Source organism: Molothrus aeneus, chromosome 19 (assembly GCF_037042795.1).
Source record: "Molothrus aeneus isolate 106 chromosome 19, BPBGC_Maene_1.0, whole genome shotgun sequence".
Taxonomy (NCBI): domain Eukaryota; kingdom Metazoa; phylum Chordata; class Aves; order Passeriformes; family Icteridae; genus Molothrus; species Molothrus aeneus.
The window spans coordinates 3581133-3594003 of NC_089664.1; the positions used below are offsets into that span (position 1 = coordinate 3581133).

A 12871-nucleotide genomic window follows, 5' to 3' on the forward strand; every position below is an offset into this window, starting at 1 on the left:
AGGAACTGTTTATCCAACCCAATTGCTTCCAGAGTAACCTAAAGAACTTTTTTTTGCCATTAGCTAAGTTTACTGGCCAGCAGCGAGTGGAGAAGAGGCCCTTGTAGCCATTCATCTCTCTCAGCCTTTTCCCACACTTCTCAATTAGACTGTTCCAAAGGAGGCTTTTACCCCAGGAGCACTTTGAAACACTTGTCTGGGTAGCGATGGATCAGCCTCAGCAGGGGGAAGCTTATCTAACCTGCTCAAACCAGGCCAGTCTGACAGCCCACGTGGCCTGAACACAGGCTCTTTATGCAATGCTCAGATTTTTGCTAATATTCTCCAGCAGAAGCAGAAAGTGCTATGGTTCACACACGCACACAAATCAAACAAGGCATTTAAAAGTTATCAGAGATTTCCAGCCCACCTCAGCAGGGGTTTATTTTGGGTTAGAATCAAACTTTTAGTGGAGGTCTGGGTGATTTCTTAATACAAGTTTTCACTTATCCATTAAGTGGCACTTTAAAAGCACCTAAAGTCAGTGCTGTGTTTCTCTCAGCCACCTTTTTGGACCAACAGAGCAGGAGGAGAAGTAAGAATAAGAACAAAATCATATAAAAGTAATGAGACCTTTGTTCATGTCAAAGAGCTCTCTGACCATATATACTGCAGATGTGGGTAAGATAAATTCCCTGGCTGGAGAGGTATTAAAATAAAAACCATGCTCCCAACACGAGACAGGCTGCTGAAAACGCAAGGAGGGAGAGTTGCGAAACACTACATGTCGAATTGCTGGCCTGGATTTCAAATGCCAAAGATAGTTTATGTAAAGCTTTGCTCTGCTGTTAAATGTAACACTATCCACTGGCTAGCCTCAATGAAGCTTGGTCCCAGTTGTTTCAAAAAATAAATAAACTAAAAATCTTCTTCCAGCCCATTAAAGCTGATTTATGTTTTGCCTGTAAGATTCCTCTGTGCTGGATCTTGAAGGACTCAGATTTTAAAGGGGATTACCTCACTTGTAGCCAATCTGGTTTCTCATTCCCAGGCATCCCAGGCTCTCTTTACAGTGCCCAGACTTTGCCTGCCGGGACCAAGAGGGCATTTCTATGCAGAATTATTGAGTGGGCATAGGACTTTGGATGGCTGCTAACTTTCTTTTTTCCCTTCAGGGTTCTCTTTTTGATTTAATAATTAAATTGCTGACAGAAACAGCTTTACTGACAGCACATCAGCACAAGGAATTCCATCTATTCCTATGGTAATGAGAGTTAGTGAGTTCACCAAAGGGTTGTGAATCCAACAGGTACCTTTCAGGTGCTCCGGGAGCCTCAGCTGTAAGTATCCTTCTAATGCAATAGTAAACTTTTCCATAGTGGACATTCCCTTTTTTCTGCTTGCTGTGGAGGTGAAGACTATGGTCATTCATGCTTCATTTTTGAAGCAGCTTCACTGAGCAGTGTGCTTTCAGGGTAATTCTGACCATTTCTTGCAGCTTCATTTTCACATCTGACATACTGGTGGCACTGCAAGGCTCTCTGGTGTACAGAGTCTGGCATTTTTTTTTTAGCTTTTCATCCGTAGCAGGACTTGGGAATCGTGTACTTTATTGGAAAGAGCAGTTTGCCTCCAGTCTCACTGCTGCCTGCCATGGAAAGGCTGCAGGTGTAGGAAAAAGGTGATTCCACTTGCAGAACTGATTGGAGAAAGAGGAAATCAATTTGCTTAAATGGGGTTCTAGAGGCCGGACTTTCCAGGCTACACCTGGTTTCAAGTTTACAGGGCCATGTGTGGCTCCTCTGGGGTTACAGTAATATCAGGTTTAAATAGGGCAGTGCTGAGCCACAGTGGAGGCACCTCCACACTGCCTGTGCTGGGAGTTGGGGTGCTCAGAAGTGATCCTCACCTGGACTCCAGTGGGAAGAGCCCTGGTCCATTTGGGTGGGAGCAAAGTTGTTCTAAATGCTGTCAAAGACCTGGCACCAAATTCAGAGGAGATTGTTGGCTGCCATCCTGCTGCTGTGAGTCTTTAGCTCCTGTTCATGGTTCAGTTTTTCTTACTGGGGTGGAAGACCTGGAAACTTAATTTTGAATATCTCATGCTATTTAGAAGCACAGTTATTGTGCATTACTTTATCCTAGGAGTGCACCTGGGCTTTGTTTCCCCACTTAAAGCAGTCAGAACCCTTCCTTGCTGTCCTCTAGGTCAGTTTTGGTGTTTCTTTTTTTCCTGCTGCAGATGTGTCGTACCAAGGTGATCGACTTGAACGATGGTGTGTCCCAGTATGCCTGGTATCCCTGCACAGCCAACTTCCAGTACTCCCACATGACACAGACCATTTTCTGGCTCAAGGTAGGAAGTGCACACACCACTCAGAAGTTTCCTCTTTGCCTGCCTCTACAAAGATTCCCCAGCAGGCAAAATATCGTGGGCCAGCTTTCCCAGGGCCAAGCTGCTCCTTTCTGAAGCATGTTTAGAGCAAAAGAGCAAAACAATGTTTTTGAGCACTGCCTAGAGAGTCAGTAGTGAAGTCCCCTTGTGTGTGACAAGGCTATTGAATTTCTGAGAGGGTTCAGCTTCAGGGCTCTTTGACTTGAGTTTATGTAGTTTGTGTAGGAGAGATTGGAAGAGAAGATTTCTGTGTGACCTGAGATGGGAATTCTTCTTTTAAAAGTCCTGGACTGGCTCCTGGGGATTTTTAAAAGCCCACCACAGTTCTCCACCTCAGGCTTTGTGGGGTTTGTGTTTTCCCAGGCTTATTTTTCCCAGCCTATGGTGGCTGCAGCAGTCCTTGTTCACTTGGTCACAGATGGCACCTACTACCTGGACCAGAAGCAGGAGACCATTGGTGTGCAGCTGTTTGACACCAAGGAGCAAAGCCATGACCTTGGTAAGACTCTGTTGTGTTAAACTCCCTCTTTACTGCCTGTTTAATCTGGTGATGCCCCATTCACCAGTACTCCTGCTCAGTTTTTTTTCAGAATTAGACAAAAAAGGTGCCTGCTCAACGCTCTAAGCCCTGAGTCTCACTGGAGTTTGTTGAAAATGATGTGTTATTTTATACAGACATTACTCCGTAGCTGTTCACTATCCATTCAGAGGTGATTAGCTCATCTTCAGTCACTAAAATCAGCACTATCTCAATGCTTCACACCAGCACTGCCCTGGAGAGACACTGATGGTGCTACAGGTGAGCCCCTGGGAGCAGGGAGTGAGGGCCCTGCACCAAAGGTTTCTCAGGGAGTGCTGGGTGATCTCCAGTCCTGCCTGCAGGGAGGTCTCCAGAGCCATTGAATGGCCAACATTCCCCAGGTGAAGTGTTTCAGGCGGTGAAGGTCCAGCCCCAGGGCCCTGCCAGGCTCCTGGCGTGGCCTCCAGCAGCTGTGCCTGACAGAGGCAGGACCTGCCAGCTCTGAAGTGCTGCCATAGACAGGTTTTGCCTCTGCCCTTGGCACAGGGCCCTAAACTGGGGAAGCTGTGTCTGGGGAATTGATCCAGGCTGCATTTAAGCTCCAGAACCCAGGAGCTCTCCCTAGCTCCCAACCCTGTGTCAGGGTAGGACTTGCATAATCCCTTTCCAGATGTTCTCTGCCTTTATTTTTTTTTTCACTGAGGAGAAAGCTGGCCAGGTCACCTTGAGAGCAATTTTTAAGGAAACAAAGCTCCCATCCCTCAGATTTCTGTTTTACCATAGCATTTAAGTTTTAACAAGCTGAAACTCAAATGAGCTTCCCACTAGTGATGAGAAGAAGGGGCACAGAGTGACAGGTGTTGGATGAGCATCCAGGATAATACAGAATTTGGTGGAGTGTGGAGGAGAACAAAGGAAATACGTGTGGTGTCTGTTGTCCAAGAACAAACTGAAATTTGCAGCAAGTTGCGCAGGTTGAGTCAGGATGGCTCCCAGTTTGCCAGAGCCCTTGGATTAATCTTACCCTCCTTTTGCAAAACAGTGGCACATAGCTCTGTCCCTCTGAGAAATAAATGATAGAGACACGAGCATGCCAGCAGTACTTAATGTGACATTTTATAGGGACAGACAGGCAGGCTGGGAGAGAAAGAGAACAAGAAAGAGGAGCAAAGAGGAAACTGAGGGTTAGGTTTTGAAATCTTCAATGAAGTTGCAACATGAGTTTGGCATGGCTCAGCCTGATGTCTGGATGTCCTCCCAGCTGAAATGCTGCTTTCATCATGGAAAAGCCCCTTTGACCTTTCAGAAGAGGCTGCCTGGAGCAGAGGAGAGGTGTAGGTGGGCTACCCAGCAGCTCTCACTCAAGCAGAGCTCCCCATTGCTGTTCTGTCTGACTTCTGACAGGGACATGAAGTCCTTTTCCTGGATATTGTGTTTCATGTGTTTGAATTATCACCATGGCAAGCTGGAAACTGCAGCTGAGATGCAAAAGTTGGCATGCACTGAGGGCAGGACTGACTGAGACACTCAATGAGCCTTAAGCAGAAGCTCGTGGCAAACTGAAAGTACAGCCAAAGGGAAGTAGCAATAATTTAAATCTCTATCAGTCCCCAGTGTGCTGAAGACAATGCCACGAGCAAGGAATTGCCTATCCAGACATGCAGTTTCCTGCCTTGATCAGAGCAAGTGGACTCCCAGAAATTAACGTGAAGCTTCTTCTAAGTGCTGGTAGGAGATGGAGAGGTTGGGATGCCAAACAGCTCAGTGCTGTTGGTTCAGAGCCATCAGAGACACCAGGGTTCAGAAGAGATGGGGGCAGAAACACAGAAACAGGGGGGACCCTGAGACAGCTCTGACTGCCCCCATAGGCACCTGTACCATCGTCTTGGGTATTTCAGGGGAATTAAGAAACCTTCACCTGTCCAGCCACTGTTTTCCTGGTCAGGTCAGAAGTGACCAGCAGTGCAGCACAGCTCTGAGGGTCTGCTCTGTTGTGGACACCACCTGAGTGCAAGGAATGAAATAGAAGTGAATAAACAGCCTCATACCATAAGGTCTTGGCTTTCCATCAGAGAAGGCAGAAACTTCCAAGGAATTTGGGAACCCGGGATTTTGAGTATTAACTGCACCTGTTTGTAAGTGAGAAACGTGCACCGTTCCACAAGGAGCTGATATCAAAAAACTTCTGGGAGGCAAGTAGACAGGGAGGTTATTTCAGGGTCAGGTGAAGACCAAAACAAAAAGAGGTTTGCTTTTTTATATTATTTTTTTTATTACAGGAAGATTTTTTTTTTAAGTAGAGGGTGGGAGATAGATGTTTAAAAAGCATGTCTTAATTCACAGGAAATCACTTTCTAAGGAGAAAAATGAAAGCCTTTTTATTCCTTCCCTTTTGAGTCAAGAAATCTGAACTGGGGAAAAAAAATAATAACAGAAATCCCTGAGCCAGTTAAACATGCAAATAGAATTTATTTTATTTTCAAATTTGTAAGTGTATCAGGGTAGCCAAAGGGCCTGGGCCAAAGCCATTGCTGGGGGAGCTCCAGTGAAGCAAATGGATCTGGAGCCAAGCTGATCCTCAGAGTGATGCCATGGAGCTATGGAGGCAGAGCCTTGCAGGCAGCCAGCAGGCCATGAATCTCAATTAATGAATTTTGAGGGCAGCCAACAGCTGTCTGTCCTCTGCCTTCCCCCTGAGACGGGTTTGGCCCATTTGAATTCAGGTTGCTTCTACCTGAAGGCGGGAATTTCTTCCCAGCTGTCAGTGAGTGCCTTATCCACTGGACAAAAGGGACTCAGGAGTCTCCTTGCCACCTCTCTGGTGTCTCAGTGCACCACTACCTCGAGATGTTTTTATTTCCCCAGAACACAATTCTTTTCTTCTCTTCTTGAGTGACATCACCTGTAAAATCCTCAGTGGCTCCATCACCCTCATTTCTATCTCCAGGACCAAATCTGCCTTTTCTTGCAAAGAACAAGATACCCTGAGGCTCAAAACTATCGAAGAAAAAATCAAATCTGGGCAAATTTAGTGGAAAACTCATGCAAAAAAAAAAGAAAGTTTTACCCTGAGTGCGAATGACATGCACAGCTCCAAACAAGCTGCTGGTCACAAAGCCCCCCAGCCTGCCGGCACCGTTTGATCCTGCATATAAAGGCTCCAAGTGTCCTCCAGGACCCATTTTACAATGGTGTGACTCTGCTTCCCCTGTGCTGGTTGCTCCTGATTTACCAGAGCACAATAGGAACGTAGCTGTGGTCTAAAGGAGCACAGAGAATGGCAGCCTTTCTTCAGCTCTCTGGAGGGATCTGCTTCTCTGCTAAGCTCTCTGCAGCCATTTGGGAAGCCCCTCCAGGCAGCTTACCATAACTTTTCAGCTCTATAGGGCCATTCCTCTGGGTGAAATGCCTCTGAAGTGCCCACGGCTTCGGGAAGCAATTGTGTTAAGCCTGACCCTTCCTCTGATCTTGTCTCTCCTCTGGCAGGTGTCCACGTCCTGAGCTGCAGGAACAATCCCCTGATTATCCCCGTCATCCATGACCTCAGTCACCCTTTTTATCACACCCAGGCTGTCCTCATTAGCTTCAGCTCCCAGTTTGTGGCCATCTCCGGGGTGGCCCTGCGTTCCTTCCACAACTTCGACCCCATCACCATCAGCAGCTGCCAGCAAGGACAGACCTACAGCCCTGCGGAGCAGAGGTGAGCCTGTCAGCCCTGCTTCCCCCTGCCTCACACCCACCACCCCCAGCGTGGGCCAGGCCCGGGGAGGAGGCAGGAGGGGCACAGCAGCTGAACCCTGCTGACCCCTTTGTGTCACGGGTAAAAAACCAGCAGTGTTCTCATTGATCAGGATGGATGGGACATTTAACCCGCATGGGATGCTGTTAGTGAATTATTTCCTCTTCCTTTCTCCTCCCTCCTTTATGCCAAGCCTGGAATTGGGGCCAGTCCACTCTGCACACGTTCCCCAGCCTGGTGTTGTGTTCAGCAGTTCAATCTGAACCCCCTTGTGCTGCCCCAGTGCCAGGGACCTCCCAGGGAAGGCACCACGAGGACGCAGAGTGACGCCTGTGCCCTGGAGGGGCCGGATCCTGCCGGGTGCTCAGCCCTGGCCATCAGCATCTGCTGTGCTTTTATGGCTGGGTGAAGCCCTCAGCACCTCTCTGGATCCGGCCCCCATTCTGAAAAGCTCTGTGGGACCCCCCAGGATGAAAGGTTTATGGCTACCGTTTTATTCTTGTTGTTATTACAGACACATCAATAGATCACCACCAACCCCTCTCAGTCTCTGCTTTACAGCATCCCACAGAGATTGTGACCTTTCATGGCCTCTGGTGCAGCAGCTTCATGGATCCTTTCAGCGAGGCACTGAAAAGAAGAGGAGAGAATTTAGCAAAACCCCTGAAAGAATTTTTTTTTCTCTTCCTTTGTGAATTCAAAGTTGTGAGCAGTTGTCATACCATAGCAGCAGCAATAGTAAAACAAGTTGCATATCCCAGCAAACGTCTGCTCAGCCTCCTAAGCAAGCTGTCAGGTTTTTTGATAATGTTCTGGCTTGTTTTTAAGACCTGCTTTTATTCCAGGAAAGGCAGGAGAGTGAGAAGGGGGAGAGAGAAGGGAAAATAAAATTAAAAAAAAGGAGTATATCTATAGCTAAATAAATCCAGTCAGTGTGTTCTGACCTAGATTCAAAGCGTCTGATCGTTGTGTGCAATAGGTTGTATAAATTCAGAGGCCCAAAGACAGCAGGATCAAGTTTCAGATGAGAAGTCTGGTGGTGAAAGTGTGGCCAAATCCCAGCGCTGAAGCAGGACAGAAAAAGGGCAAGAAAGCCCCACTGGAAGGAGATGGTGAGAAGCAACAGGGAGCTCAGGGGGACTGAGACACAGGGCCACATTCCACTGCCCTCTCAAGTTTTCAGTAGGAATTGAACCATTTGTTCACTTATTGAACTAGGAGTGCTCTGTGTTTAGAAAGTTATTTCCTTAATAAAAAATGCATCCCCCTTAGGCAAAGCTTCAGTGAGCCTCTGCAGCCCAGCAGCCCAACCTTTAGAAATCCCTTGAGGAAGAATCACCTGCCTTTTGCCTCTTATGTTTCTTCTTGATTTTTTGGCCTCATTTTGTTTTGGGGATGCACTGAACCCTCCCAGCCCCCTGCTCTCCCATCTGAGCCTCACTCTTTCAAAGTAATGTTTTAGGTCTTGCAGGTTCCAGCACTGGATTGATCATAGAGCTTCCCATGTCTGACAGGGAACCAGAAACTTTCCAAAGCAAAGCCCTGGTCCAAAGGCAATTGAAATCAGTGGAATTATTTCCAATTATTTCCCTTGTGCTGGGACCATTTGGGCTGGCCAGATCTGTTTTCTTCTGTACAAAAAACTCCAAGCAGTTCAGGTACCCAAGGTGTAGAAAAAGTTGTGCTTTAAGCTGTGCAGCCAGGAAATAAGTGACACCTTAACTGTCACTGCTGTCTTTTTCTTTGGTTATTTTACCCAATCCAGGAAGAACAGAGAAAGTTAGATTTTAAAAATTATTTCTTAACCAGCTCAGAGGCTGGACATGGGTTTTCTGCCCCCCCTGCTCACAGTCTGCCCATCAGATTCCCTTGAGGTGCCAGTTCCACACTGCCCATCTTTCCCTTCTCCCTTTCCCCACTGGTTGCATTTGCCTAATATGATTTTTAAGGTATTTATTGAATTTTTAAAGGAACTTGCCTTTCTATGTGTGATCATCAATTTTCCCCCTTTCATTTTCCTTAGGTCAACATAGATATTTTTGCCTGCTTTTTGGCTTCTCTCTATAAGAGGAATTATTTCTCTCTTTCAAGGAGAATTATTTTGCTTGGAGAGGATTTATAGCCAGATACAGATATTTCTAGGCAAAGGTGCAGATTTTAAAATTGCGAGGGAAAAGAAATATATTGTCCCTTAAAAATTAACACAGTTTTTATTTTGAGGGTAAATGGATCCCTCCCATGGGTTAGCAGCAACTTTACGACTGAAAGTAAAACATTCACTTAGTCCTCTTTCTTAAAATATGTATTATAGTTAATATTTTAAAGAAAAATGGGCTTAAATCTAAAAGTCCAATTGAACTTTATAGGTACTTGTCCTCAGTCATCATTAGTTGTTTTGAAAATCCATTCCATCCTCCTGAAGACATTTATAGTTTGAAAATTCCTACTCTGTCCTTTCCAGTTTAATTCTTCCAGTTGTTGTTTTTTCTGCTGCCAGTGACTACAGACTCTTTTTTTGTTTTCAGCAGAAGTTTACCTCACTGCTGGAGATGTGCTGTAAAAATGACACTCTTTATTTCCACATTGCATCCTTAGAGCAGATATAATGGCCTGGTTAGTTCTTCTCTTGTGCTTTATAGCTGGAATTATTATACTTTTACTATTTCCTGTGTAGCCTCATGCAGTGGACGGTGAAATTGGGTGTGCAGAAGCAGAGGTGTAATTTCCCACCCTGCAGTCACTTGAGCAGCAAGAAGGCCTGATGTGCTGTGGCTGCCTTTGGCAGTGGTTCCTCAAAAATCAGGTTTTTGTCTTTGTCACTGGGTAGGAAACATCAGCTGTGGGTCACCCATCCCTGACAAAGCAGTTTGTGGGAAGTGCTGCTTTTCCTTGGTGGCACTTCCCTGCCGTGGTCACCAGACCTGTCCCTTCCACCACTCCTCCTACAAACTGCAGGCAGGAAAGCCCAATTCACCCAATCCAGAACTGGGGGAATGCTGTCAGAACTGTGCATTTCTGGAGTTTCCATAGTTCTAATCCACCATTACCTCTGTGTTCATACTGCATACAGGCCCCCCCTGGCTGCCCACAGCTCTCCAGTCTTCTTGCCTCACATTGCCACCACCTTGTGCTTTCTAATGCGTGTAGCAAAAAGATTTTCCTTTGCTTTCTCTGGTTAAACCTTGGCACAGCCTCACTGCTATGGCTTCAAAATTACTTCTGCAGGGGAGATTTTGGGTTTTCCTCCCTCTGAAAGTGTGCATATCTGGGTGTTTGACACTGTAGACCAAGATCCAACCCTGGCCACCACACCATCACCTGCTCTGGCCTCCTTGGAGAGGTTCCCTTGGAGCTGCACCCTTTGCTGCCCCAAACAAGCCCCAGGGATTTGTAGCCCACTCCAGCTCTTCTCTTTGTCTTGTTCTCGCCTGCTGTCAGCTTCCCCAACAAGAAATGATGAAGATAAATCTTCAGCAGCAGAACAAATGCAACCGCTCCTTACAACTCTGGTTATTTTTATTTTTTTTTCCCCTTTTCATAAGGGGGAAAAAAGGGTTTCCTCGTCTCTTTTTGTTGTGAATTAATGCAGCTTTCTCTTTCCCGGTTCGGCTGCCTTTCCCCTGCCCTGCATTCTGTCATTAAGCACAATCTCTGTCAGCTTGCTTTGGGTGAAATTAATGAATTTCTCACAGAACTGTTAATCATAGAAGCTTTGGTCCGTGACATGTGTTATAATTCAATGGGTTTTTAACCTTCGCCCCGTTTTGGTAATTGGCAAACGGCATCATTTGGCTTTTATTAAAGTGGAAGGCAATGCATTTTCTTTGTTTGCCTGGACAGACTCTGGCAGGGAGACCTGTGGGGCTGCTGACGCCCAGGGACACGGTCCCACTTCCAAGCTGGCAGGGTGATGGGGCTTTGAGAGCTTTATCAGTTCAATATGGACCCCCCTGGCAGGAGCAGCTCACACCACGGGGTGCAGGCAGGCTGGAGGCAGAGCCCAGCCCAAGGAGAATTTGCCCTGCCAGTGATGGAGACAGTGAGGGGGGACGTGCTGGCTCATGCCTCTCCTTTCTCTTGGGCTTACCTTAGGCTGGAGCAAGGGTTTTCTGCAAACCTCTTGGTTTAGCTTCATTTTGACCCTTTTAGTCTGAAAAAGGGGCTTGCTGGGATTGCTGTCAGAGTCAAACCCAGCAGTACCGAGGAGATATCACTGAAGGGAACATGGGTGACACCACTCCTGTTGTTGCTCTCATGGATCAGGTTTGAAGGCAAACACCTTCTTAAGAAACAGCTTGATCCTTCTTCCAGTCAGCACAGGTTCACCAGTCCCCATCCAGCCCCATGGATTTGGGCAGATATTAAAGATTTTGTGTTAATACAAGAAGACAATGTGATTTAGCTGAAGACTGAAGAAGACAAAGTCATTGTCACCTTTTCAATTTTCTTTTTTTTTTTTTTAATTTCTGTAACAAGAAATATGGCTAGCAGCTTCTGCATATATGTAGAGAGAAAGAACCTGCTCTTGCCTTTAGAGTAACCTCTAGAGAGGAGAACACAAACCCATTGTAAGGATAAATATGTTAGAAAAGCCCTCAGAAGGCTACATGTGTTCAAGCTGTGTGTATGGTGGCATAGGACAAAACCAAATTGCACTTCAGATCTGCAGCCCAGGCTGGTCCAAAGTGTGGAAAGGGGAGTTATTTGCTCTGTCCAAGAGATAATGTTGTAGCCCTTCTCCTAAAATGTGCCCACCAGGAGCTTTTAGGCTCACCTGAGCTTAGATCCATGTCAGAACCATCACGAGGGAAACAAATAATTAAGGCACCATGATAAGATGAGTTCTTGGAAAAGTGCTTGACCTCGGGGTTAGGAAAAGAAAGTTTGGCTGCTGCAAGCTTTTCAGAAGAGGAAGTCCTGGATTGTTTTTATGTGAGGAAGGAAGCCCCACTTAATTGTTATAATTTTCTATAAACATGTTAAAATACAAATGTTTCGAGGATTGTGTCACTAAAGCTCCAATTTAGCAAAGCCCTAAGCTATTTGCTTACATCCCCCTGTAGTCAAATCTATCAGTGGGACTTAACTGTGCTTTTGAAGTTAAGCACATATTTAAGTGCCTTGCTGAACTGGGGCCAATATTGGCACAGAGAAATACAGATTTAGAGCCTAATGACTGAGCTCGTTTAGATTTGGGATGGGCAGAATGGATTTGAATCAAGTAAGAACTGGCTCAGAACTTCAGCTAACTTGTGGAAGCTAACTCAGTCCAGGGCTTTTTGCATCATTGAAACAGCCTTCCTTGATCTGTTTTGAACATGCAATGGAATGTGTGCAAGAAATCCTCTGCTCCTTGCACTCACCTCAGTGTGAAGATGTTGTTTTAGGAAATTGTACACTGCCAGGGCAAGAAGAGGACCACATGAATCCTGAAGGGGACCTGGTAAAATAAACACTTGTCAGGGAATGTCCCAAGCACCAACACTTGTGCAAGTAAATCCTCAGCATGGTCCTTGGGTGCTCTGTGTAGCTTTGCTCCAGACTACTTTGTGCTTTGGTAAGGATTTTTGGGAGTTAGGATAGACCAGGGATGATTTGAAATTGGCAGTTTTGATGAAGTCACATGATTTTGACTGGAAGAAAATGGGATAAACTGTCCTATACCAGGAGTCAACAGGAGTTAAAGCTGAAGCAATTTTATTCTCAGATGCCATTATATTGTTTCTTTCCTGAGGAATGCACATTTTCTGGAACATTGATGATTGACCACTGCTAAATGGCAGTACCCATGCAAGAGCTTCTGTAATCCACAAATGGATGTGATGGGTTCTTTGTCTAAACTTCCTACTTGGAGATATTAATTTCTCCTTCCTAATTCTGCATTTGCAGAACTCAACTCAGGATCATGACTTCAAAATTCATTGGGATTTATGGCTGACAGTAGCTGATACCAAATTGGAACCAGTAGCTAGAGAACCAGAAATATTTAAATTAGAAACATTTGGTGGCAGTGGTTGTTTTCTTACAAAAAGTGAATGGTTGTATTGTTTGTCACTGAAGTCATTCATATAGAGTTACAGACAGAGAGAGCTGCCCAGATGATCTGCTAACCAAGGCATAATCTGGAGCCTGGAGGGGGTGGCTAAAAATGTTCCCTGGCCATTTCAGAAGACCACAAGGGGACTTGTAAACAGAAAGAAGAACATCACAATAAGTGTTTCTTAATGCTTTTGTCTGT

At 45.8% G+C, this 12871-nt stretch overlaps 1 protein-coding gene across 1 annotated transcript in view; it reads left to right on the forward strand.

The window, feature by feature from the left end:
* Positions 1-12871, forward strand: part of PAPPA (pappalysin 1) — a 174599-nt gene that overhangs the window by 120280 nt on the left and 41448 nt on the right. Inside the window, exons 11-13 of the mRNA XM_066563008.1 lie at positions 2222-2335; positions 2738-2873; positions 6381-6594. Of these exons, the coding sequence (XP_066419105.1) occupies positions 2222-2335; positions 2738-2873; positions 6381-6594 (464 nt within the window). The remainder of the gene's footprint in view (positions 1-2221; positions 2336-2737; positions 2874-6380; positions 6595-12871) is intronic.